This window comes from Chlorocebus sabaeus, chromosome 26 (assembly GCF_047675955.1).
Source record: "Chlorocebus sabaeus isolate Y175 chromosome 26, mChlSab1.0.hap1, whole genome shotgun sequence".
Classification (NCBI taxonomy): Eukaryota; Metazoa; Chordata; class Mammalia; order Primates; family Cercopithecidae; genus Chlorocebus; species Chlorocebus sabaeus.
Genome location: NC_132929.1, coordinates 16,795,487 through 16,822,264, shown reverse-complemented (window position 1 = coordinate 16,822,264; position 26,778 = coordinate 16,795,487). Strand labels below are relative to the sequence as shown.

The window sequence follows — 26,778 nt, the reverse complement described above, 5'->3', positions numbered from 1 at the left end:
TCTCCAGCCTGGAACGGTGGATAGGGGCTAATGGGGCCTAGGGTGCTTACCAAAAAGGCTTTGGGGTACATAGCTTCTCATCTTGGTTACTGGTTGGTATCCAGCTTCAGCTGTGTATGATCAGCCACATTTCTGGGCTGACTCATGTTTTACTCAGGAGAAATGTGGCCTTGGTAGATCTGTAGTCCCCACACAAACTCACACTTACAGTGGTCACAGTTTAATTATGGAAACCATTTGTCAGGGCTATTAGAAAGCGTGTAAGGCTAAAAGGTGACTAAGATCGGCATTACTTACTTATATTATTAGGCTCCGTAGAATCTTAGAAAGGGCCTAAGAGGTCATGAGATCCATAACCTACCAGAATTCTGCTTGTATACCACTCAGTGTCATCTGTCACTAGAAAAATAAACACCTGGCTTAGAAATAAGAAATAAGAAACAAGAATAAGAAATGTCCATTCATCTCTTTTTCTCCAGTTCACACCAAGGATTTGAACTGTCTTAAAAATTGTTCTTAAAAAGAAAAACAGATATGTAGAAACTATATTGAAAGCATTGGTCCTCTCTTTTGTGAGACTGCATTCAGTCAGCCCCAATAAGTGCTGGATGTGCCAGCGGCTGGTGAGGCTCTTCGCGCCATGAGGATCAGGGTTGGTGTGGTCTGGTTAAGTGTGACTGCCCCAACTTTAAACTCTATTATTGTGGCAGATATTCATAAGCTTTTTTTTTTTCCTTTTGAGCCGGGGTCCAGTTTCTGGGCTCAAGCAATCCTCCCACCTCAGCCTGCTAAGTAGCTGGAATTATAGGCATGTGCCACAGTACTCAACTGAAATACACATAGACTCCTATTAAACCATCCCTTCTTCCTTATGCAGTTTTTCTTCCTTAAAAGTATGCTGATTGAGAAGTTATAAACTAAAGAAGAAAAGCTCTATTACCCTTTTCATCCCAAATCCTGCTTTTCTTTTGGGGTGCATCCTCACACGTTTTCCATATTTATCTGTGGTTCCCAGAAGAAAAAGGAAGATGAATTGGATGGGAAAAGGAGAAAAGAGGGTGTGAACCTGGTGATCCCATTTGTTCCCTCGGCTGATAACTCCAACCTCTCTGCTGACGGAGATGACTCCTTCATTAGCGTGGACTCAGCCATGCCAAGCCCTTTCAGTGAGGTGAGGCTCCTTTTAGATGCCTGCATCACAGCAGTAAGGAGTGTCCTGACCGTGTAGCAGGGACACACTGCTGAGCAGTCTTTGCTTCTCCTGGAGTTCTCCAGCCCTGTTGAAGTAGGTTGCACATGAATTCTGTAAGGAGAAAAACAAATGAGGACAGGTTGGTTTCTCAGAAGCCAAAGCAGCCTCAGCTGTGAAGCATGTTCCTAGCTGGGTGCAAGGCCCTGGGCAGTGAGCACAGGGAGTAGTAATGATCTTAACCCTTCCTTTTCTAGATCTCCATCAGCAGTGAGCTGCACACTGGCTCCATTCCTTTGGACGAGAGCAGCAGTGACATGCTGGTCATTGTGGATGACCCAGCCTCCTCAGCCCCTCAGTCTCGAGCTACCAACTCTCCCGCATCCATAACAGGCTCTGTCTCAGACACCGTGAATGGTAATTGCTGCTGTCTTGTACAGCTTGGGCCTGGTCCATTGCCCAGCACTGGTTTGGTTGTGGGTAAGGTCCTGATTCCTTCTAAGATAATGGTATTTTTATTCTTTCAATCGCTTTGTCAAGTAAAATGAAGAAACAAAAGGTATAGGGAAAGCAAAATAAGAACTTTATAAAGATTTAAAACTTGTTTGTTTTTTAGTCATCCCTGTCTTTCAGATTCACCATTATTTTTGTTAGTTTTTAATTAATGTTAGCTTTTCTGGGCCTTTCCTCACTTTATTGTGTGGGGCCCAGTGTTGCTGCCATTTCTTGGGGAGCTCTGGGTTCAAAACTCGAGGGTAAAATTTGACCCTCCAAGGCAGATGAGTCCCAGGTAGCAAGTCGCTTCCCTTTGTAATGGACAAATTTAAAGAGGAAACTCACGAGTAATGTAACTACTCTTCAGCATGAAAAGCAGCTTGAGGAGTTAGGATGTTTTCATTGTTTAGAATTCTGTGTGACTCTGATCTAGCCATTATTAAGTGGAGATATAGACCTCCTCGTGGGTCCTAAAACAAACACCCCAAGAGCCCGCTTTCCCTGTCAGGAGAAGATTATGTTAACATCTTGGAGAGATTCACTTTTTTTTTTTTTTTCCCCTTTTGGCCCATTTGTTCCCACAGGAATTTCCATTCAGGAAATGCCAGCTGCAGGACGTGGTCACTCAGCCCGAAGCCGAGGCCGCCCCAAAGGTTCAGGAAGCACAGCCAAAGGAGCAGGGAAGGGCCGGAGCCGAAAGTCCACAGCAGGCAGTGCTGCTGCAATGGCAGGAGCCAAAGCCGGGGCTGCAGCGGCCTCTGCGGCTGCCTATGCTGCATACGGGTACAATGTGTCTAAAGGTACAGAAGCCCAGGGTGGCTGCAGACTTTGTTCTGGTCAGAGACAGTCTAGAAATTCTGTCAGGTAGAACATGTAGGAAACCCCCAGGCCGGGAGCCTTCTTCCTAGAGCCCCAAGTGGGGTTCTGCTTCTTTGTAATAAGCACTGTTGACTCACCCCTTGCCCTCCTGATGGTACAGGGCTGCCTTTGGACTGGAAGTAGCTGTAGAAAGAACTGAATTGTGGACTGTACTACTTTAAACATTCTGAATTTTTCTTGATTTGGGGAACTGATTTGTTTTCTTCCTAGGCTTTTATTTCTGAGATCCACACTTTAGTGATCCAAATTAGCATAGTTAACATTCATTCAGCTATGTGATTTATCACCTAGATATGAGGCACCTGCTGTGTGCATAGGCGTATACCACATGGGCCGTGCACAGTGGCTCACGCCTGTAATCCCAGCGCTTTGGGAGACTGAGACAGGCAGATCACTTGAGGCCAGAAGTTCGAGACCAACCTGGTCAACATGATGAAACCCTGTCTCTACCAAAAAAAACACAAAAAATTAGCTGGGTGTGGTAGCCTGTAGTCCCAGCTACTTGGGAGGCTGAGGCACGAGAATTGACTGAACCCTGGAGGCGGAGGTTGCAGTGAGCCAAGATCATGTCACTGCACTCCAACCTGGGTGATAGAGCAAGACTCTCAAAAAAAAAAAAAAATGTAAAAAGGAGTATTCCACATGGACCTTGCTTCTGAGTGTATAATGGCAATGAGAAGGGGAAGCCATACACGCAGTATGCTTAATAGCAATCCACAGCCAAATACAGGTGAATGAAAAGAGGAAAGCAGCCATGGTGGTTGTAGGTCAGGAGAGGGAACCGTGGACCTGCTGATAAGTTGCCTGTCTGTATTCAAAAGGGAGGAGAAGAATGAAGGATTTGAACTGGTGACCGAGAGCTGGCAGTGGCCAAGGCATATTGGGGGTCACTGAGCAGGTTAGGTTCCACTGAAGAGGAGCAGTGGGAGTCAAGTTTGGAAACACATGGTGAGGCCTGCTGGGCAGGAGCTTAGCAGATGTGTGACAAGGGGCTGCAGACAGTTTGAGAAAACAAGTGGTTGTTGTGACCGTGTTATGTGAAGGATGATTGTAGCTATAAAGTACAGGACATTTGAGTGTGGTGAGAAAGAGAGAGCCACTTACAGACCTTTCTTCCCATTCAATACATGGGCTTAGTATTAGCTCATAGGATTGTTGTAGCAAGTAAAGGCATACTTGTATAGAAAGTGCTTGGAGTGTAGTAATTGCTCAGTAATTGTTAGTTTACTTGCCTTTTCTCCTACTACAGGAATCTCAGCTTTCATTTATTGGTTCTTCCAGGAAATATGAAGTATGATAGAGGAAATATGAAGTATAATAGCCTCGCCCAGTGTTTTTTAACCCTTGCCAACGTATCACATCCTTGGAAAACAACAATCATGCCAGTAGTCAAGGCTCCCATGGCAGGGTCTCACCCATGGCTGGGGCATTGCATATGTTCATAGGGTTTCTCCTCAGAACCTGCACAGTGCAGAGGGCAGGAAGGGTAAGGGAGATAGAGGGGGTAGAGCAGCACAAGAAAAACCAACAGTGCTTGGCAACTGGAAGTGGAAATCAAGGGAAAGGAGTGGTTCAGACAGTGCCTGCAGTTCCACTGTGGATGAGGAGAGAGATATGTCTGCCCATGAAGCACTTAGAATTCTTTTTTGGAAAGTAAAACGAGTACATATGAAACAATTGAAGAATCATATTAGACAGTGTGTTATCACATATAAGTGGATTTGGCTCATATAGGAAAAAGGGAGGTTCACTGTTACCCAGGGAGTCATCACTGGAGATGGAGGATTTGAGCTGTGCCCTTGAAGTGACACAGGCCTTGGAGAGCAGGGTGGCCATTGCCAGCGCAAGGAGAACTATATGAGTATAGACACAGGATAGAGAATGGGCAGCCTTGTACCCTCTGGCCCGACTTACTAGAGAGTAGCAGGAGCATGAAATTGAGAAGGAAACATCTTATCACACGTGGTGTCCCAAGAAAGAAGAAAAGAAAAGCCTGTTTGTGCCTAGTAAGTTACAGCTCTCATCCTGTAACCTTGGTGTTTCAGGTTGTAAAATGTGTGCTCTATCTAGAGTGCCATGATGAACATTTTACCATCTGTGGATGAAGTAGTATGGAGAGGGTTGGGTAGTGTCATTTTCTCTTAAAAATCTATCCCTGTTACCGAAAAGACAGTTGGCAGGAAGAGCAAGCAAACATGCAAGAAGAAGTTAGCAAGGAGTTGCAGGGAGGAATTGCCACCACTTCTCCAGCTCAGACTCATAACCAAGGCCACAGGCTCCAAGGAAGCTCACGTGGGACTGGTGCTTACGTTCTTGTCTCTCTCTCCCCACAGGAATCTCCGCCAGCAGTCCTCTGCAGACATCCCTTGTTCGACCTGCTGGCCTTGCTGACTTTGGACCTTCAAGCGCCTCCTCTCCTTTGAGTTCCCCTTTGAGCAAGGGAAATAATGTTCCTGGGACTCCCAAGAACTTCCACATGACCAGCAGCCTAGCCCCAGACTCTCTGGTCCGGAAACAGGGCAAAGGCACCAACCCCTCTGGAGGACGGTAACCATCTGGGCCCTCCATCTTCCTTCAACCAAACCAGGGCTAGAGTCCTGACCTGCCAGTGGTCTTTGGATGGCTTGCCCCATGCAGCATCTTCCATCCTGAGTCAGAAGCGGAAGTGTCCAGCAAGGGAAGAACAGGCAGGTGGATGGTGTGAGCACTTTTATCATCTGTGTCTCATCAGGAGCATCTGGGGTGCCTATAGAAGGAAGGCACAGGGCAGGGATCAGCTCCACTGCATCTCAAGTGAACTGCATAGCCAAGTCTTAAACCTCTCACGGGGCAAGCCTGACATAGACCCCCTTTAGATGCTCAGGCACACTGTTTCCATCCCCATTCCACTCTTCGGCTCTGACACGTCCCTTGCAAAGTCTCCGCGGGTGCTGTGAAGAGCCTTCCATGGTGGAGATTTCTCTTACAATTGTGATTTCTCGTAGGGCTAGTAAGGGAGGAGATTGTGTACCTGTTGTCCACAGTCTTCAGGCAGCTCCCCAGGTCTCTGAACCCCATTTGCCAGAGTGTCATCATTAAAGACAGTAGTGACTGCAAGAGATGGTGGAGGCTGCTAAGCATGGCAGAGGCTAGAGGAAGTATCCACAGGCAGTTGTGTTCCCAGCAGTTCCTCCCTGTCCTGCATGGTTCACACCAAGAGAACCTTCAGATCCCACCAGCAACAGTAGCACCTTCCACCCAGGGGACTCACAGAAGCCAGTAAAGAGACCAGGAGCCACCTCAATCAGCAGGACAGCCTCACTGCCCCTCTCGCAGCCTCCCCTTTGCCTGTCCTGAATGCACAGTCTCCCTGCTCATCCCCTTCAGCCCCCTGCTTGGCTGTATGCACTGTCTATATTGCACTGAGAGAGGAAGGGACAGTAGGAATGAGGTGGAGAGGGCGGAGGGAGGGGGCAGGCTCGGCACCGGCCCGCGCAGCCGCAGCCCGGCCAGCCTGAGCTTGCTGCCCTTGGCAGAGACAGAGGGGCAGCGTTTGCATGGGAGGTGTTTCTGCCTGCCCTGCCTGATGTCCCTGGTGGAGCAGGTGCCTCCGGGCGGGCAAGCCTCTAATTTGCACACCTGAAAATCGCGGAATTGAGTTTAGATAGATTGATTTTTAAAACTTTTTTTTGGAGTAGGGGGCATAGGGGAATCATTTAATTTAAATCATTAAGATTCCCCTGCTCAAACCCAGACTCCTGTGTACAGATGCTATTTAGAGGGAATCAGAAAAATGCCAAGCCTTTTTTCTCTTTGAATGTGCTGTCTATTTTTATAACTGAACTTGTACATATGTATAAAGAGAGACACATCTTCCTTTTACTAACTGGATAAAAAAATCTTAAATAAAATGGAGTGAGATAATTTTATGTAAATTTTGGTGTCTGTGGTCTTTGCAGCTGCCTCTCCTCAGAAGCAAACTAGAGCCCTTGGTGGATGTGGCAGGATACAGGGAAAGCAGAGCCCTCGCCTGTGATCAGAAAGGACGGGGATTGCTGGGACAAGGAGTGGACCATGGGTGTTTCCTCAGGAGCAGAATTGATGGGGCTTCTGAATTTGCCCTGACCATCAGAAAGGAGGCTTGACCAAGTGTGTGACATGCAGTGGTCAGGACCCTTGTCTCCATGGTGGGCTCTTTATGACTCAGGACCTAGACCCCAGGACTGAGGTGTGGGCGGCTTGGCCTGGGCGCCATCAAGTAGAGCTACATAGTGGTCATCTTAATGGTGACAATGTTCTCAAAGTTAGCTGTACTCTTAAGAATCACGAAAGAAAATGGTGAAATACATTCCTAAGGATGCCAAAGACATCCAGGCTGTGAAAACTTAGCTTAGTGATAGTTGGAGAAAGAGCACTAGTTCCCACCCTGGCCTGGCAGCCAGTATTTCTCAGACTGGGTAGAACACTGATACGCTCTTGTATCACCCGTGGGCAGGGTTCATGCGGTTCCCCAGTGCGCTGGCTGTGCGGCCTCCCTAGCCTTGCTCGCCCTGCACGCTGTTGGTCAGGGTGGGCTGGGTACTGGGCAGCTGATGCCCACCACAGTCACAAGGATCAGCCTTTCTTCATTGGTATCAAGTAGCATTAGTAGAGACTCTGGATCTTGTTTATCTTGCTGGTGAACTTGACCAAGGCCCCACACAGAATAAACCAACATCTGAACCAAGCAGTTCTGCCTTTACATGCTACGTAAAGATTTTTCATAAGAAAAAGTAGTAATTTGACACCTGAATCATCCTTTAAGGCAACGCTTCTCCAGTGTTAATGTGCATACAAATCACCTTGAGATTGTAAAATGCAAGTTCTGTTTCTGAAGGTCTAGGTTGAGGCTTGAGACTGAGTTTCTTGATAAGATGCCAGGTGATGGCCATGCTGCTAGTCCTTGGACTACCCCTGGAATAACAAGGCCCTAGGGTGCCTTCCAGCCCTGCCAAGCAGAAAATCTCTGCTCTTTGCCCACACCCCAGCCAGGAAGCCCTGTGCAGGAAATACTGGTTTATTTTTCCTCTTACCCAACTTAATTCACCTGATGACAGAAAATGAAATCCTAGCATTCCTACAAAAATTCAATCCCTTATATGTTTTCTCCATTTTTGTTGTTGTTTTGTTTTTTCATTTTAAAACTGTCTGTTCATAATTTTCTCCATCACCACCTGAGTAGCACCTCTTGGGCATGTTCGGTGTGAGAGAAGGCCTCAGATTTACTACTGTCCCTCTCCTGTGTGGCCTCCACCAAGATGCAACATGTCATGGAGAGTGACCCCTAGACTCAGTGTTTCCTGTGCCCTGTGTCCTTTGATTGTGACCACCAGACTCCTGGATCAGTCATCTTTCTCAGCTAATTCCTAAGCCCCTCTTAGGGGGCATGGAGACCATTTGGCTGCTCTCCCACGCTTCTCTGAGACTGCCAGAGAGTCGCGAAATCCCGCAACTGGGGAGGCAGCGTGTTTACTGTGGGTGCCCAGTTCAGCCAAGCTCATGGTGCACATTCAGGCCACTTAGATGGTGGGGTAGGAAGGAGAAGGCAGGCTGTGTTCTAGAGAAAGCAGAGACTTCTGGCTGTCACGACATTGTGTGTCCAAGTACTAAGAAGGCCCACTGCCTCATCAAAGGACCCTGAGGAAGCTGGGTGCCTCCCTTATCTGGCCTCTAGCCTCTTCCTGCACCCTCATTTCTTTCTTGCTTCAGGTCCTGGGACTTAGCTGGCTTCCCTTTCCTCTTCAAAACTGCCACCACCCACTCTCTCACTCCAGTTTCCCCCCCAACCCCCACCCCGGTGGCAAGCTGCTGGGGGATGGACTCCTGGTTCTCTCCTAGCTGCTGCCAGAAATGAGCATCTTGCTTTTTTTTTTTTTTAATTAAGGATTTTCTTGCTCATCAAAACAAGGACACCAGGCAAAAACAATACTGTACATGGAGAATTGCAAAGCTTAAGAACTACTTCAGAGTCCTCACAGAGTCCCTGCCTACAGTTCCTGGCACCCTCGGTGGGAAACAAGGGTTCCTGAGGGAGAGGTTCCCTGACTCTTGCCTCCTTCCTAGAGAGCTGAGTTCTTTCTTCCAGAAAGGCAGATGGAGTGTGCATCTGTGAGTGCCCGCAAGGCCTCTGCCTCTGCTCTCCTGCCACTTGGGTTTTCATTGTTCACATAAATCTCAAAAATGAGTATGTGGCCCAAGGGTTCGGGAGGCCTCTCTGGGTCTGACTTGGCAACAGCCTCGGGAAGAAGGAAGGGAGCACAGAGGTTCAGAGTTGCAGGAGGGGGGCAGTTTTCTAAGCTTGCCCAGCTGATGCCCCCCTAAAGCAGCTCTGGGAGATAATGCCCAGCCTCAGCTCAGAATGTTCCACCCTCCTACCACCACCAGCATATCACCACAAACCCCACCCTGAACCAGAGGCCCGCCCCGCAAGCTGTTCCTGGCTGCCAGAGAAGAAAGGAGCTCCCCTCCCATTTCCCAGGTGAGAGGTCCCGAAGACCTATGCAGCTCCATCCTTGCACCCTTGAAGAGATGGTGCCAGTTACCTGGGGATGTCTGAGCAGAGTGGTAGGGAGGGTTCAAGTCCAATGGATTGGCAGTGCAGTTCAGCTTCAGCAGTCTTAGTTTGCCTTCAGCCCAATGGAATTGGGAAGAGCAGCATAAACTCACCTAGAATTTTTCTGAATAGCCAAGTCTTTCAGAGGGCTAACATTTTAACCCGGTATTTTAAGCACCAGAATTGGCTTGGTTAGAACTCTCTTTAAAGGATACTGTGTCACTGCATGGTTAAACAGAACATATGGAACATACCTTAACCTTTCCTAAGGGCTTAGGTTCATGTGGGCATCTGGTGCCTTCAGGCCCACTGGGATGTACTACTATTTCCCCTGGATTAAATCATACCAAGAGCTACATGGCCACAAATCTGTGTGTGTGTGTGTGTGTGTGTGTGTGTGAGAAAGAGAGAGAGAGAGAGAGACGGGATTTTGCTCTATCACCCAGGCTGGAGTGCAGTGGTGCAATGACAGCTCACTGCAGCCTCGACCTCCCAGGCTCAAGCGATCCTCCCTGATCAGCCTCTACCATAGTGCTGGGGTTCTAGCCACAGTTCTTAAGTTCTGAGCAGTACCTGTGCCAGCTGCCTCAGTGTTTTTGTGCTTATATGATGAGGTAGCTTCTACCCTTAAAAAATAAAAAAATCTTTTTTTCTTTTTTTCCCTCAAACACTGCAGACCTTAACACCCCTTCTTCTAATGTACCTTTTCTAAATTGTTGGGGGCTTGGAAATCATTTAACCTAACTCAGAACTTCTGAGCTAACAAAAAGAACTTCAAAGGAGGATCGTAGAGTGTCCTAGGAATGAAGTAACTGAGCTTCAGCGCGTGCTTTCCATGGATGCCTGTGGCCCTCTGCTGGGTCGCAGTGCCACAGTTCTGGATAAGTAATGTGTTCTAGATAGGGGTGTTCCGGTTTGAACCAGTTCAATAAAGTTGGTTGATTTTATTTTACTCCTTTTTTTCATTCTTAAAAAAAAGTATAGATCACCTTGCACAACGAGGAAAAGTTCTGCCAAGGGGTCTAGGCAGCAGACTGGAGCATGCTCTCCCTCTCGGACTCCATCTGCAGGCAGTGTACATCAGTGGCGTCCATCACGGGATTTTAGTGGGAGCCGTGAAAATGAAATGGGCAAGCCCAAAAGCCAGCGTTGTTGCACTTCAACTCCACTACCCATCTTTATGCCTCATCTTGATTGGGCTAGGCTGGTCATCCCTAGGGAGTAATTGCAGTGTCTGTCCACCGGTTGGGCCATAAACCCTCTGACCAGTCAATCTCATTGTTCATATCGGTTAAGGTAACACACGATGCCGTAACAGACCCCAAAATGCAATAGCTTAAATAAGATATAAATTCTTACTTCTCACACAGAAGAGTTTGAATTTCGATCTGCTCTACACGATCATTGACTGTCCCAGATTCTTTCCATCTTGTTTCTCTGCTATTTCCACGCTTTTGTCCTCATCAGCATGGTCATTGCTGGTTTATAGAAATGTCCTATGGGGCCAGACACAGTGGCTCACACCTGTAATCCCAGCACTTTGAGAGGCCAAGGCGGGCAGATCACTTGAGTTCAGGAGTTTGAGTCCAGCCTGGCCAACATGGTGAAACCCCGTCTCTACTAAAAATACAAAAAATTAGCTGGACATGGTGGCAGGTGCCTGTAATCCCAGCTACTCAGGAGGCTGAGGCAGGAGCATCGCTTAAATGCAGAAGGTGGAGGTTGCAGTGAGCCAAGATTGTGCCACTGCACTCTAGCCTGGGTGACACAGCGAGACTCCATCTCAAAAATAAAAATAAAAAAAAGAAAAAGAAATGTTCTATGGGAGGGGAAGACTGGGGAGGGGATTCACCTACTGTACTGTCTTAAGACTTAGACCCTTAAGTGGCTCACACACTATCAGAGAGAACTTTAGACCTAAGGACCTATCTAACTCCAAAGGAGGCTGCCATGTAAATACGGAAGAAGAGAACAGATTTGGATGGACAGCCGAGAGTTCGGACACAACGCTCCAATGGAAAGTGGGCAAAAACACTTACTAAGGATTTATTTTTTAAAGCACTTTCTTTGTGCCAAGCACTGTATGTAAATAGAAAATATACACACATGCAAATGGGTAATAGCCATGGGAAATGTTTGGCCATATTAGGGCTCTACAGAGAGACAACCAATAGGATATAGATATATATAAGGGGATATATTGGGGGAATAGGCTCACATGGAAAGTCCCATGATAGGCAGTCTGCAAATTGGAGAACCAGGGAAGCTGGCAGCGTGGTTCATCCAAGTCTGGAAGCCTTAGAAACAGGGAAGCCAGTGCTGTAACTGTCAGTCTGAACCTGAAGACCTGAAAACCTAGGGAGCCTCTGGTGCAAGTCCCAGAGTCCAAATCCCAGAGAACCCGGAGCCCTGATGTCCAGGAGCAGGAGAAGAAGGGCGTCCCCACTTTAGAAGAGAGGGAATTTGCCTTTCATCTACCTTTTTGTTCTACGTGGGCCCCATACCATAATCCAGTCAAGCTGACACCTAAAATTAACCATCACGTCAACCTCATTGATAAATGCAAAATAAAACGAGAATCCTAGCATGTCCTGTCATATTGGGTGAAATTTGTTTCCACATAACAATTGCCAGAGTTGGCTAAGCTATAATAAATGAAACATTGTAGTTTAAGCTTCAAGACTCATGTGTGTGCCCTCTGCATATGTGGCATGAAGCATGGCTCCAGCCTGGGGGACCCCCTCTGCCTTGGAAGAGGTGGTCCTAGGGCTGTCCCTTTATCTCCAGTGACACCTGCCCCTGGTGGGCCTCATCCAACATCCAGACCTCAAAGTTGACCTCAAGGAGAATGATCTGGACAAAATGCTGTTCCACCATAACCCCAACTTCATCACCAATGAACCCCTCAAGGATTGGCATGGTGGGAGCTGAGGGCCAGGAGCAATGAGGACCTGGCTGGCTGGACCACACCTGCAGGATCAATGAGTGAGGCCCAGCCTGGACAAGCATCTGCGAGCAAGTTACAGAGGTGGCTATGCAAAACGTTCCAAAACTATCAATAAACATTTTATATCCATGTACTAAAACACAGGACTACATTTTCTTCCTATTATTTTTATAGAAAGTGATATTGCAATATCGTTATCGCTCAAAACGGCAAAGAATGTGTAGCTCTTCAGAAAAAGACAATAACGGCCGGGTGCTGTGGCTCACGCCTGTAATCCTGGCACTTTGGGAGGCCGAGACGGGCGGATCACGAGATCAGGAGATCGAGACCATCCTGGCTAACATGGTGAAACCCTGTCTCTACTAAAAATACAAAAAAATTAGCCAGGCACGGTGGCAGCGCTTGTAGTCCCAGCTACTCGGGAGGCTGAGGCAGGAGAATGGCGAGAACCCGGGAGGGAGGCGGAGCTTGCAGTGAGCTGAGATCATGGTACTGCACTCCAGCCTGGGGGACACAGCCAGACTCTGTCTCAAAAAAAAAAAACCAAAAAAACAAAAAAAACAATAACAAGCGATGAGGATACAGAGAAATTGGAGTCATTCATTGTTGGCAGGGACATAAAACAGTGCATGTACTTTGGAAACAGTTTGGCAACTCAAAAAGTTAAATGTATTGTTACTAAGATTTTATCTACTTGGCTGGGTCACACAGTATGCAGATATTTAGTCAAACATTCTGGGTGTGTCTGTAAGCATGTTCTTGGACAAGATTAACATTTACAACTGTAGGCCGAGTAAAGTGAATTGCTCTCCCTAATGTGGGCAGGCCTCATCCCATCAGTTGAAGGCCTGAATAGAACAAAAAGGCTGCCCTTCCCCTAGTGAGAGAGAACTGCTCCTACCTGACTGACACGTTGGCTTCTTCCTGCCTTCGGACTCGCACTGAAACATTGGCTCTTTCTGGATTTCAGGTCTGCTTGCATCTGGACTAGAACTGCACCATCAGCTCTCCTGGATCTCCAGCTTGCTCGTTGTAAGAAGTCTCTACTTCATGTCTACATCCTATTGGTTTTGTTTCTCTGGAGAACTTTTATTAAGATGGTTTGTCATGTGACCCAGGAATTCCATTCCTAGGTACATACCCAAGAGAAATAGAAATGAAAAAACATCCACACATAAACTCGTACACAGGCCGGGCGCGGTGGCTCACACCTGTAATCCCAGCACTTTGGGAGGCCGAGGCAGGCGGATCATCTGAGGTCAGGAGTTTGAGACCAGCCTGGTCAACATGGTAAAACCCCATCTGTACTAAAAATGCAAAGATTAGCCGGGCATGGTGGTGGATGCCTATAATCCCAACTACTCAGGAGGCTGAGGCAGGAGAATCACTTGAACCCAGGAGGCAGAGATTGCAGTGAGCTGAGATCGCGCCACTGCACTCCAACCTGGGCGACAGAGCGAGACTCCGTCTCAAAAAAAAAAAAAGGAAGAAAAAGAAAGAAACCTGTCCACAAATGTTCACAGCAGCATTATTCACAATAGTTAAAAAAATAGAAACAACTGAATATCCATTAACTGATGAATGGATAAAATGTGATATGTCCATACAATGCAATAGTATTTAGCAATAGAAAGGAATGAACTTGATATGTGCTATGATGTGAATGAAGCTTGAAAACAATTTCTGCCAGATCTCAGAAAAAATAGTAATCATAAGTGAAAGAATTCAGGCATAAACGACCACAGTTGTATAGAAACAGAAAATATATTCGTGGTTACCTAGGGATGAGGGGACTGAGTGGTATCAGCGAAGGCGAAGGGTTTATTTTTGGTCTGATAAAATGTCCTAAAATTGATAGTAATGAAAGCTGCATAGTTCTGTGAATATACAGTATAAGCCATTGAATTGTACACTTTAATGGATAAATTGTATGGTAGGGTAATTGCATTTCAATAAAGTTGCTAAGAAAAAGAAAATGCAGCCAGAAATGTAGTGAAAAAGTAGGTTGAACAACGTGGAATTGCTCTCTCACCATACGACTATTTTTACTTACAAATAACGCATTTTCAAATGTTTCAACCCATTGATAATTAAAACCAATGATGTTATTTTATGATTTTTGAGGCTTTTTTTTTTTTTTTTTTTTTTTTGAGACAGGGTCTCGCTCTGTCACCCAGGCTGTAGTGCAATGGTATGATCAGGGCTCACTGCAGCCTCGACTTTCAGGGTTCAAGTGATCCTCCTACCTCAGCCCCCCAAGCAGCTGGGACTGCAGGTGTGCACCACTATGCCCGGCTAATTTTTTTTTAACTTTGGTAGAGACAGAGTCTCACTGTGTTGCTCAGGCTGGTCTCAACTCCTGAGCTCAAGCAGTCATCCCACCTCGCCCTCCCAAAGTGCTGAGATTACAGGCGTGAGCGACCATGCCTGGCCAAGGTATCCTTAAATTTTCTGTTATTCTAAATATTCACTTTTGTACTTAATTGTTTATTCTTTTTCTTAAAAAGGGCTTCCCCAAGTTGCATGAGTTTTAGGCCTCAAACACCCAGATCCCAGGGTGGGAATGTGAAGAGACAGAACCTTTTATAGGACAATTTGACAATGTGTATTAAGAATTTTCAGGCCGGCTGGGCACAGTGGCTCACGCCTGTAATCCCAGCACTTTGGGCAGCTGAGGCGGGCAGATCACGAGGTCAGGAGATGGAGACCATCCTGGTTAATACGGTGAAACCCCGTCTGTACTAAAAATACAAAACATTAGCCAGGCAAGGTGGCGGGCGCCTGTAGTCCCAGCTACTCGGGAGGCTGAGGCAGGAGAATTGCTTGAACCCGGGAGACGGAGTTTGCAGTGAACTGAGATCCCACCATTGCACTCCAGCCTGGGAAACAAGAGCGAAACTCCATCTCAAAAAAAAAAAAAATAATAATAATTTTTAAAACCTCCATGCTGTTGATCCAGCCATTCTATTTTCAGGGATCCCTACACAAGGGTGCCAGAGGGCAGGGCTTCTCAACTTCAATGTGAGAACTGCCTCCTGGAACTCTTATTAAAATGCAGACTGATCTGCTAGGTCTGGGAGTCATGTCCAGTAAGTTCCCAGGTGATGCGGAGGCTGCTGGTCTACAGGCCCTCTCTGAGTAGCCAGAGGATGTTCTTTGGTTATGTCCTCAGCATTTCCCCCCATTCCCCTACATCGTGCAACAGCCACCCTCACACGTCTTGCCACAGTTACCCACTCAAGGACGGACTGGGAACCCAGACCCAAGACACTCAGGGTTATAGATTCCCTCCCTCAACCCTAGCCTTTCATCAGGTGGCCCAGTCAGAGCAAAACAGGCCACTCCCATGGTCACGAACAGAAAAGTTTATCACCCAAGGGCAGCAGAGGAGCCAGTCTGAGGGCACCACTGCCAACAGAGAAGGGCAAACCCTGAAGAACTCCAGGGAAATGGAGTAGGATCCCTGACTGAGCCTTGCCCAAAGCTTCTTTCCTCTTAACTGCTGAGTTTCACCACTGACTCCTGTTTGCTTCATGCTTGTTTGAACTAGGTTTTCTGTTACATCCAACTTGGACGATAAGTCCATGACAGCATAATTGAACCTAGCAAAAACTTGAGACAACCCGAATGCCTCACAACACAGGACTGGTCAAATAAATGTTTGCATATCTATATGATAGAATGATGAGGTGGCCATTAAAAATCATATGCTCAAGAATATTTGATATCATGGGAAAATGCTCAGAATATCCTCTTAGGAGAAAAGTAGGACACAAAGAGGAAGCACTAGAAGGACGTCAATTTTCCTGGATGGTGGAATTATGAATGATTTCTAAGTTCTTTGTTTTATTGTCATTTTATTTCTGCATTTCTAGCATATCCTACTTCTCATATTCCTTTCTATTTCCAGTACATATGAACAGTCTATTCCAGGATACCTTTTATCTCATTTTTAAATTTCTCCAAGCATAATGGATACCTCTTATTGTGATCCAATCTACAGCTCAAGTGTTGTCTTTTATTTTGAGACAGGGGTGTCACCCTGTCACCCAGGCTGAAGTGCAGTGACATGATCACAACTCACTGTAACCTTGACCTCCCGGGCTCAAGAGATCCTCCTACCTTAGCCTCTTGAGTAGCTGGAACTACAAGGGTGCACCATCATACCTGGCTAATTAAAAAACTTTTTTTTGTAGAGATAGGATCTCACTATGTTGCCCAGGCTGATCTTGAATTTGTGGGTTCAAGTGATCCTCCTGCCTCAGCCTCTCAAAGTGCTGGAACTACAGGTGTGAGCCACTGTGCCTGGCCCAGCTCAAGTGTTCTTTTAAAACCCTGTCACTGAGCCAGGCACAGTGGCTCATCCCTGTAATCCCAGCTACTTTGGGGGCTGAGGTGGGAGCATTGCTTGAGGCCGGGAGTTCAGGACCAGCCTGGACAACAATAGCAGATCCCGAATGTAAACAAACAAAAAACACTTCTGTCCCTGTTCTGCTTCCAAGTCCTTAGTGGTTTCCTGCTGGGCTCAACAAAGGCTGCAGAGCTAATGGGGTCCTCAGGCCTTGCAACTTGAGCCTGCAACACTGCTATTTAGCTCACATCATTTTTTTTTTCCTTTTTTCTCTTGGAATGTGCCAGGCTCTCTGCTCCCTCAGGGATGTGATGTACATGGTTCGATTTTTAAATTCTTTTCTTTTTCTTTTTTTTTTTTTTTTGAGAGAGAGGATTTCACTCTGTCGCCTAGGCTGGAGTACAGTGGCACAATCTTGGCTCACTGCAGCCTCAACCTCGCAGGCTCAAGTGATCCTCTCACCTCAGACACCTAAGTAACTGGGACCATAGATGTATGCCACCATGCCAAGCTGATTTTAATTTTTTTTAGAGACAGGGTTTTGCCATGTTGCCCAAGCTGGTCTTGAACTCCTGGACTCAAGCCATCCTCCTACCTCTGCCTCCCAAAGCACACGAATTATAGGCGTGAGCCACCAAGCCTGATTTTTAAATTCTTTATAACATTCTGTATTTTCCAGATTTGCTACTTGATCATGTGCTATTTTATAATCAGTGCTATTAGGAGAAAGTTTATATTTGTATGGGAAATTAAGAATAAACTCAAAAACAAGAAATGAATCAAAACTTTCTTTTTAAAAAAGAATTTTTTTTGTAGAGCTAAGGTCTCACTATATTGCCCAAACTGGTCTCAAACTCACAGGCTCAAGTGATCCTCCTACCTTGGCCTCCCAAAGTGCTGGGATTACAGGAGCAAGACACCATGCCCAGTCCCAGTGAAAATTTTCTCACAGTGTGTCTCCCTATTTCATTTCGGTCCATGTGATAAAATAACATGGCCAGGCGCGGGCTCATGCCTGTAACCCCAGCACTTTGGGAGGCCAAGGTGGGCTGATCACCTGGTCAGGAGTTCGAGACCAGCCTGCCCAAAATGGCGAAATCCAGTCTCTACTAAAAATACAAAAAATTAGCCAGGTGTGGCATCAAGCGCCTGTAATCCCAGGTACTCAGGAGGCTCAGGCAGGAGAATAGCTTGAACGCAGGAGGCAGAGATTGCAATGAGCTGAGATCGTGCCACTGCACTCCAGCCTGGGCCAGAGAGCAAGACTCCATCTCAAAAAATAATATAAAACTAAACATAAAAATAACATGGTCACACCCACTGCCCCTGAATGTTTGCGAGGAGCCTTTGGAGAAGCTGTACTTCAGACTAAGGAACGACTCCAAAGGCTGCAATTTCAGGTGCCGTGGGGAAATATTTGAAGGCAGGTATGTCTTTGTTACGCCTCGGATGCTGAGCTGTGATAATCACTTGCACCGGTTTGCAAGGCTGACGTTTTGGTTTATCTGGGCATAAGGCCAGCTTTTCTCTCAGTAGAGAAGGGAGCCTGTCTTCACCGCCCATCACCCACATGAGTACTCTCTACCTCTCAGTGTTATTTCTGGCCCCTCTCTTTTTGTGCATAAAAGCTTTTTCTTTGTCAGATCTGTATTTTATTTTATTTTTTTACTTATCTGCTTATGAATACATAATAAACTTGCACAGTTCAAAATTAAAAGCATACAAAAGGGCATAAAAAGAAAAAGTCTCTCTCCCATCTCATCCCCTAGAGCCCAGTTCTCCTCCTGGGAGGCAAACTCCGTTGACAGTTTCTTGCAATTCCTTCCAGACATATTTATATGCTTTTTTAAAAAACAGGATTATACTCACGTTATGTATCTAATTTTGTATGCTTTTTGTACCACTTAACACTAGAGTAATAACATTAATAGTTATGTAAAGAAACTAAAATGTTTCTTAACATTAGCAGACACTCTTCATAAGCATTCATAATGACTGCAAATATGCCGTCCAAGGGAGATGAGCTATTTTATTGTTTACTGCTGGACAAATAGAGTTTTCCCCCTTAAATCCTCCGATTCTGTCCAAGATGACACTATCTACATGAGTTCAACTAGAGACTGCAGTTTATTTCAGACCCGGATCAGCCATTTGCTCCCTGGGGACGCAAGGCTCTGGGGTCAGGAGGAGGCCCAGCGCCAAGCCAGAAGGATGAGCGGGTGGTCCCTGGTCTACGTGGCCTGCAGGGGCTGGCTGTGTGGTCCAGGCCGGTAGAGGAGATATATTTAACTGGGTCAGATGCTGCTGACTGTGTCATGGCCCAGGAGGATTGTGCTGTTGGTAAACAAACCAGAATGTCCTGGCTGCAGCCAGCCCTCCTTCCTCCACCCTCTCCTCAGCTGGCTGACCTGGCAGGGTGTGTGAAAAGCAGAGGAGAGCATGACCAGAGAGAGGGCTCAGACGCAGGGGCCCCTGCAAGGCGCCTCGCCCAGGCAGGATTGGGAAGGGGCCTTGTCTCACTGCCCTTAGTTGTTTTTTTCCCTATTTCCCTCCTGCCTCTACCAACGCAGCACAGCCTGGGCGGCCCAGGAGGCATTTCTGCTCCCTGCCTCCTCCCACGCTTCCCTCTCTCCCTCCAGCCCAGTCAATCTTATTTGCCCTGCTAAGTAAGTGGAGTTCATTCATTCGTGTATTCATTCCATTCAACTCATTTAGCCATTTATTTATTGAACAAAATTCTTTCAAGGACCTAAGATAAGCCAGGCTTCGAGCTGGCCACCAAGAATACAACAAGAGGGTGGGCGCAGTGGCTCACGCCTGTAATACAACAGGAGGCCAGGTGTAGTAGCTTACGCCTGTAATACAACAGGAGGCCGGGTGCAATGGCTCACACCTGTAATACAACAGGAGGCCAGGCGCAGTGGCTCATGCCTATAATACAACAGGAGGCCAGGTGTAGTAGCTCATGCCTGTAATACAACAGGAGGCCAGGTGTAGTAGCTCATGCCTATAATACAACAGGAGGCCAGGTGTAGTAGCTTATGCCTGTAATACAACAGGAGGCCAGGTGCAATGGCTCACGCCTGTAATCCCAGCACTTTGGGAGATTGAGGCGGGCGGATCACCTGAGGCCAGGAGTTTGAGATCAGCCTGGCCAACGTGGTGAAACCCCGTCTCTACTACAAATACAAAAAGTAGCTGGGCATGGTGGCAGGCACCTGTAATCCCAGCTACTTGGGAGGCTGAGGCAGGAGAATCGCTTGAACCCAGGAGGCGGAGCTTGCAGTGAGCCGAGGTTGTGTCACTGCACTTCAGCCTGGGCAACAGAGAGAGACTCCGTCTCAAAAAAACAAAACAAAACAAAACAAAACAAAAAACCAAAACCAAAACCAAAACAAAACAAAACAGGAACATGCCAGCTCCTGCCTTCTGGAGCTTAGCTCTAGTGAGATGAGAGATCATCAAATAACTAATTAGGTATTGGTGAAAAATAATGCTATCAAGGGCAATAACAACAAGGCTGGGTGGGTGGCTCCTGCCTATAAACCCAGTATTTTGGAAGGCCAAGATGGGAGGATCATTTGAGCCCTGGGTTTTGAGGCTAGCCTAGGCAACATAGGGAGACCCTGTTGCTAAGTAAATAATAATTAATTAATTAATTAAATAGAAAAGAAAAAATAACCACAATAATAACCAGCAGTCACATAGTGCCTTAAAGCGTATGGAGCGTTTTCACCCGAAAGCATATCTAATCCCAAGAATCTGAGAGGTAGCTAATGGTTGTCAGTCCCACTCTACAGGTGAGAAAATGGCAGCTTTGGGAGATTAAGTAACCTGGCCAAGGACTTACATCTGGTAAATGGAGCCCCAGCTCTTGAACCCAGTTCCTCTGACTCCAAGCCCACATCCTTCGTGCAAAAGAAGAGATATTGGAACTGGATGGAACAAGTTTCCGGTCCAGCTCTTCATTTTGCATTTGAGGAGACAGAAGTCCAGAGAGAGTAAAAGTGCCTTGACTAAAACACACTGCTGAAAACAGAGACTGGAACCTCCAGACTCCCAGCCCAGGACTCTTTCTTTGCATCTAAACAGCAGTTCAGTGCCCTGATCCCGGGGGAAGCCCTGGTGCACGTGGAGGTGCGGGGTGGCCATGGGAGGTCAGCCTCCTCCCTCGGCTGCATCCCCAGCCAGCCCGCCCCACTCTGCATAGTTCCTCTTCTGAGGTAACAGTCCAGAGCACCCCTCTGAGGTCCCCTCATCACTGCCTGCCTCTTGCTGGGTGACAGGGCTTTCAGCCAACCAACACGACCTAGGTACCTCCTGTGTGCAGGCTCTGCTGGGATACATGACCTTGGTCCCTGCCCTCTTGGGCTCACAGAATGAAGAAGAATCGACGAGGACATGGTGCAATAGAAGCTGCAAGAGAAACAGCACGAGTGGCAGAGATGCATGGCAGGGCCCCAAAGCCAGACCTAGGTGGTCAGGGGTAGGGAAGGTTCAGGGAAGGCTTCCTAGAGGAGGTGACATCTCAACTGAGCCCTGGAGCCTGAGTGACAAATTAGCTAGGGTAGAGCTGGTAGGGATGAGATTTTTAGGATGAGGAAATGGAGAAGGGTACAAGCCCCAAGGTGAGAAGGTCCTTGTCTGTGGCAGGGATGTCCCAGGTTTCTGCCCCACCAGCGCCCATCTGTCAGTGCACATCACACTGTACAGCTGCAGGTGGCCTGTGAGAAGGAACCAGGTCTCCCTCTGGAAACCCCACAGGCACGGGCCTGCTCCTATGGAAGGCATCCCATGTGAGCAGCTTGTCATCAGCTTTCACCACCCATGGACTCCCCATCCCTCCTGCCAGAGCCCCTCCCCTTCTCCTGCCACCCTCTTTGCCTGGCACAGGACATGACTGGGCCCCATGAGGGGCTGTGCCTGGCTGGACATGACTGGCTGGGGGAAGCCGCAGGTGGGTACGTTACTCACCTGAGTCCCCTTCCTACCCCAGTCACCAACATCGTTAGGCTGTGCCCAGGAAGAGCCAAGCTCCTTTCCTGTCGGGACAGGAGAGAGATGGTGGGCGAGGGGACGCCACTCCATGAAAGACGCAAATGCCCCTCTAGCTTAGCACCCCAGGTGGGGGAACTAGCAAGAGGCAGCCCCTTCCCCTGGTATGCATTTGGGGCCCTGGCCTCTCACAGACAGATCAAGGAAGAAAGAAACAAACCCAGCCAAGATGGAGGTGGGGGCCAGCAGTGTGGTCTGTGCTGCCGCAATCAGGTACCCGCCAGGGCCGCCATGCCTGGCTGGTCTGCCCTTGCCCATGTGGCTTCCAGCCCCACATTCCTGCACCTTGCACATAAACCTTCAGATTGAGTAATAGCCTGGGGAGGCAGGCTGGCACTTACCCTTGAATATGATTAAGGTTTTTATGGGGTCTTTCCCTCCAAGGTGACACGTGACGTTGCATTCAGGGAGTCATTGCCCATGGGAACCACATTTCCCACAGGTCCTCTGAGCTCCTCCTGGGGCCCCGGAACTGTGCTTTATGCTGAGGTAAACCGTTCCTGCCCTCGGGGGTGTTCGAGTTGGTGAGGACAGACCTGCAAGTAGATCAAGCCAGTAACACGGGCTGGGCACAGAACAGATCCAGGCAGAAGCGGCAGGGGCGGCGCTGTGGAGGGTACCGGGTGGCTGGGAGGCAGCAGCGTGAAGCCAGGGCAGGTGCTGAGGGTGAGAGAGGGTGGTTAGAAGGACGTCTCAGTTGGGACAGCAGCAGGAGCAAAGGCTGAGTGGCCACAGGTAGCATAAGGCAGGAGGGGTCGCAGGTGGCTGGGGTCTGGGGAGAGCAGGACCCAGGTTGTCCGTGTGGAGGGGGCCTGGCCAGACCTGCATTTTAAATTATGTGGAAAATGAATATACAGGGCACAGAACAGGATGGTAGATGCATTTGGAAAGAGTGGGGTGACAGTGGTGGAAGTAGGGCAGGTACCACAAATTCTTAGGGCAGGTGAGATGGGCAGAACTTTCGAGGGTTGAGGAGGGAGCCCGGACCCAGGTTCCTGGCTCGGCTGGGAGGTGTCAGGGCTGGGGTGGGCTTGTGGGCATGGGCACCCCAGGGCTGAAGCTTCCTGGGGAACGGATGGTCCAGGCAGAGGCCTGGCGAGGGGCAAGACCCAGGATGGAGCCAAAATGGGGACAGCAGTGGCAGGCGGAGGAACGGAGGCACAGGGGTGAGAGCCAGGAGTGTATAGCGCAGTCCCAAGCAGGGAGGAGAGGCAGGAAGGCTCAGCTAGGGCTGGGGGGCGGGGCGGGGGTACAGAAAATTGAGTTCCCTGGGGTAAAGATGGTGCCACCAGGAAAGGCTGAGGACCTGGTTGAACCTTCAGGGTGTGTTGAGCTCTCCTCATGCCCAGAGAAATGCCTGGGGCAAGGGTGAGGCCAGGGCGAGCTGAGGAGGAAGGACAGGCCTGCAGGGGACTCTCCACAAGCAGTAAGAGGAAGGATAGAGGACAGCGGTCCTCCCTGGCCGCCACCCCGGGCTTTGTGCCCTGAGCGGGGCCCCAGTCGCTGGGCTGGCGGTGAAGGGTAGAGGACAGGCTCCTGCAGGCTTTGGCCAAGCCCGTCTGACAGCCACCAGCTCCATTAATAAAGTGACCCTGCTGTGTCCCAGTTCTCTACAGCCACCATGTAATTTAGTGTCCAAACTGGGACACTTTTGAGAGTCAAAGTCATAATTACTGCAGAACAACAGAATAAACTAGGGCTGACCTGGCCATGCCAGGATCCACGGTCGCCCTACCCTCACGGAGCAGCGGGGCCCTCTGCTCACACTCCGGCCATCTGGGACACGCCCTGTGATCACTGCCTCCCCTCTCCTGGCCTTGGCCCTGGAGCATCCGACACCTCTTCAGATCCAGGCCTGGGGAACGGGGGAGTCTCACCCATTTGTGGTCCTTCTTCCCACACCTTCTGCTTCTCCAACTAACATTTCCTTCTTCAAGGGCAGACAGCCCTCAGAGGAATGCGGTCCTTCCTGTAGCCCAGTGGGGGACAACCTGGAGAGACCCCCACCAGCCCTAGAAAGGTACACGAAGGCCACATCCTCCTGCACGGTCCCTGTCCCCTACTGATGAGAGACCCCACCCTCTTGGCAAAGTCCTGGGATCCCCAATCTCCTCCCTTCTGCTTGCTTCAATTTCCAGCGGGCTGCCAGGAGGCAGATCCACCACCGTCCCAGCTCCTGTCTTTCCTCCAGACCTCGCCAGCACCTGCCTGGAACATCTCAGCAGCCTCCCGTCATGTCTTGTGCACGGCAACCCATCTTTCTCTGGCTACAAGCACAAGCCTCTGGGCCTGAACAATACACGAGTCTACCTTAAAGCAGACAAAACAAAGAAAAAGAACAAAACAAACAAGAGACCCTTCGGTGGGAAGGAAAACATGAAAAAAACACAAACATCACTACAGAAGTCAACTTCTCTACAAGAGAATGTCCTCTACATTTGTCCTCTAACACTTCCTCTACCATCGAACCCCGGAGCAGCTTCCTGCCTCCTCCCCAGTGCCCCAGAGCGTCAGCCACTCAGCGTGGCCCTTTCTTCTTTGCCGGAATGCCCCTTCTACCTGCTGGATTTCTACTGCTTCTCTGAGGGCCCCAGAGCCAGCCAGCCTTGCCCGTCCCTGAGCTCCCGTTACCCTTCCCAGGCCAGGTGTGAGAGTGGTTGTGTTTGTCTGCTGCCCACAGCAGTGGGAGGCCAAGGGGCCTGGACTGTTGTAGGCTCAATAAAAAGCAATGAATGGGCTGATCCTACCCAGCGACTCCTGGCTCTCCAGGAGGATGTCCTAGAGGCACAGATGGGATGATTCTGTAGCCTCTGCTAACTCTGAAATTCCCTAATGCTGCAGCCTAAGGTTGGGCACCCAAACATCACCCTGCTCAAGTCTCTCCCAACTAAAGAGGAAAAGAAACAATCAGAAAACTTTTTTTTTTTCTTAGATGGAGTCTTGCTCTGTTGCCCAGGCTGGAGTGCAGTGGCACGATCTTGGCTCACTGCAACCTCCGCCTCCCAGGTTCAAGTGATTCCCCTGCCTCAGCCTCCCAAGTAGCTGGTACTACAGGTGCCCACCACCACCCCTGGCCTACTTTTGTATTTTTTAGTAGAGACGGGGTTTCACCATGTTGTCCAGGCTGATCTTGAACTCCTGACCTCAAGTGATCTGCCTGCCTTTGGCCTCCCAAAGTGCTGGGATTACAGGCGTGAGCCACCACACTACTACGGTAAATGTTAATAACTATATCCCACATAAACAAAAGCTCTTGCCGGGCGCGGTGGCTCAAGCCTGTAATCCCAGCACTTTGGGAGGCCGAGACGGGCGGATCACAAGGTCAGGAGATCGAGACCATCCTGGCTAACACGGTGAAACCCCGTCTCTACTAAAAACACAAAAAAAACTAGCCGGGCGAGGTGGCGGGCGCCTGTGGTCCCCGCTACTCGGGAGGCTGAGGCAGGAGAATGGCGTAAACCCGGGAGGCGGAGCTTGCAGTGAGCTGAGATCCGGCCACTGTACTCCAGCCCGGGCGACAGAGCAAGACTCCGTCTCAAAAAAAAAAAAAAAAAAAAAAAAAAGCTCTTGGGGTCCTCCACAATTTTTCATTTGTGAAGGGGTCCTGAGAGCCCTGCACCTACCGTTTCCTCAGTTATCCCTGTTTCTCTCTCTTCTTAGCAACCATGTTTCCTGAAAGCTGCTTCCCCTCCCACTGGATCCTCGGCCCTGCCCTGTGGCTTCCCATACTGTTCCTGAAATTGCTCTCACTGAAGCCACAAGGGACCCCCCTGGCATTTCATCCAGTGGACACTCTTCCGTCCTCCTTTCCCTTGACATCTTGGCAGCGTGACCACGTCGTGCGCCTCCTAGAGACACCTTCCACCCTGGCTCTCTGCACGCTGCCTTTCCTGGTTCTCCGCCTACCTCTCCAGCACTGGTTCCTGACACCTCTTCTTGCTTTGCTCAGACCACCAGGGCTGGGCTCCTCAGGGCCTGGCCCGGCCCTGTTCTCTCCTCCCCCTACCAGAGGTTTAAGCCCTGTCTCCACATGTGTGGTTCCCAAGTCTCTAACTCCAGCCCAGCTTTCTCTCCTGACTCCCACACCAATATATCCGGCTGCCCTGAACATCCCCGTGGAAGTCCCTCCTCCCCGCACAGGCACCCCTACCTTAAACGCAAGGCTATTTCCCCCAACCCTTTCCAGATCTGCCACCGCCCCAGGAGCCCCAGCCCTACTGTCCCTACCCTCCCTTCACTCTGCTTATCGAACCAGCCACCAAATGCTGTCAACCTCACCCTTAAACGATTCTGCAATCCCTCCCCTGTCCATTCCCATTGGCATGCCTCGGCTTGGGCACCCTTCACCTCCCTCTGGCCTCTCGCCTCCAATCTGACTTCAGCCAGTGTTCTCTCTTAAGCACATCTCCGCCCTGCTCAGAATCCACCAGAGGCCCCCACTGGCCCAGGAGGAATGCGACCCCGCAGCATGGCACAGCACAGGTCACCAGGCCGGCAGTCCTGCCACCTGTCCGAGCTACTCTGTTCCCGCTGGTCTGAGCTTGCCTCCCCTCAGGCACGTGCTGTTCCCTTACTCTCTGTTCCTGAGAAGCCCCTTCTCAGGTTCCCTCTCCGAGAAAGCCAAGGCGGCCTTCCCTGACCGCCCTGCTCACGTCAGAAGCCCTTTCTGGGTGCGCAAGGCCCTCTTCTCCTCCTATTCCATGCTGAATGGTCACCATCAGTTTCTAGACTCCAAGTTCCTTGAGGAGGAGGAGTTCTTTACCGCTGTATCCCCAGAGCCTGCAATGGTGCGTGGTACACAGTGGGAGCTTAAGGAAATACTTGCTGATTGAACGGCTTGATGGATGCAAGCCCGCTACGTGCAGCTGGCAGCAGCCCTCCCCACCATCAACTCCCAGGGTAGAGCAGGGCTCTGCTCTGGCTGGCTGGCAAGAGGCCCAGGAAGCACAGGAGGCAGCTGTCCAGGGCTCCCTGCCACCTGCTGCCTCCTCCTTTTGTGTTGCCCTCACCAGGCTCCCAGAAGAACCTGGCTGGACTCCACACTCTTCCTATCAATGGCCAAGACACAACGCCGCCAAGACAGGAGCACACGGCCCAGGCATGGCACCTCCCCAGTCACAACGGCTGCCCAATTTGATTGGAGTTGACCCTGCCAGGGACACCAAGACCAATCCAGGACACCGGCCACAAGAACAGCAGCTACACATACTACCCAGCCTGCCCCATACATCATCCCACAGCATCGTCCCCTCACAGAGACTGAACTCATGCCAAGAGGGCTGAAGGCTTTT

General features: G+C 49.2%; 1 protein-coding gene and 1 long non-coding RNA gene across 5 annotated transcripts in view; one reads left to right on the top strand and one right to left on the bottom strand.

Moving 5' to 3' along the window:
- The window catches only part of INO80 (INO80 complex ATPase subunit), a 140,623-nt gene extending 134,146 nt beyond the window's left edge, over positions 1 to 6,477 (top strand). For 2 of the 4 annotated variants that reach the window (XM_008016985.3, XM_008016983.3), the window contains 4 exons: positions 1,016 to 1,171; positions 1,447 to 1,606; positions 2,269 to 2,484; positions 4,897 to 5,514. In XM_008016985.3, coding sequence (XP_008015176.1) covers positions 1,016 to 1,171; positions 1,447 to 1,606; positions 2,269 to 2,484; positions 4,897 to 5,114 — 750 coding nt within the window. In that variant the 3' untranslated portion in view covers positions 5,115 to 5,514. Of the gene's footprint in view, positions 1 to 1,015; positions 1,172 to 1,446; positions 1,607 to 2,268; positions 2,485 to 4,896 lie in introns of all 4 variants that reach the window. The other 2 variants (XM_008016982.3, XM_008016984.3) reach the window with 2 other exon arrangements.
- A 79-nt stretch (positions 6,478 to 6,556) lies between these two features.
- LOC103245804 (uncharacterized) lies at positions 6,557 to 25,040 on the bottom strand. The gene is made up of 3 exons (XR_502063.3): positions 21,829 to 25,040; positions 21,407 to 21,474; positions 6,557 to 20,848 (listed from the first exon to the last, which is right to left on the bottom strand). It is a non-coding gene; the product is annotated as an uncharacterized lncRNA (long non-coding RNA).
- Positions 25,041 to 26,778: the final 1,738 nt, after the last annotated feature.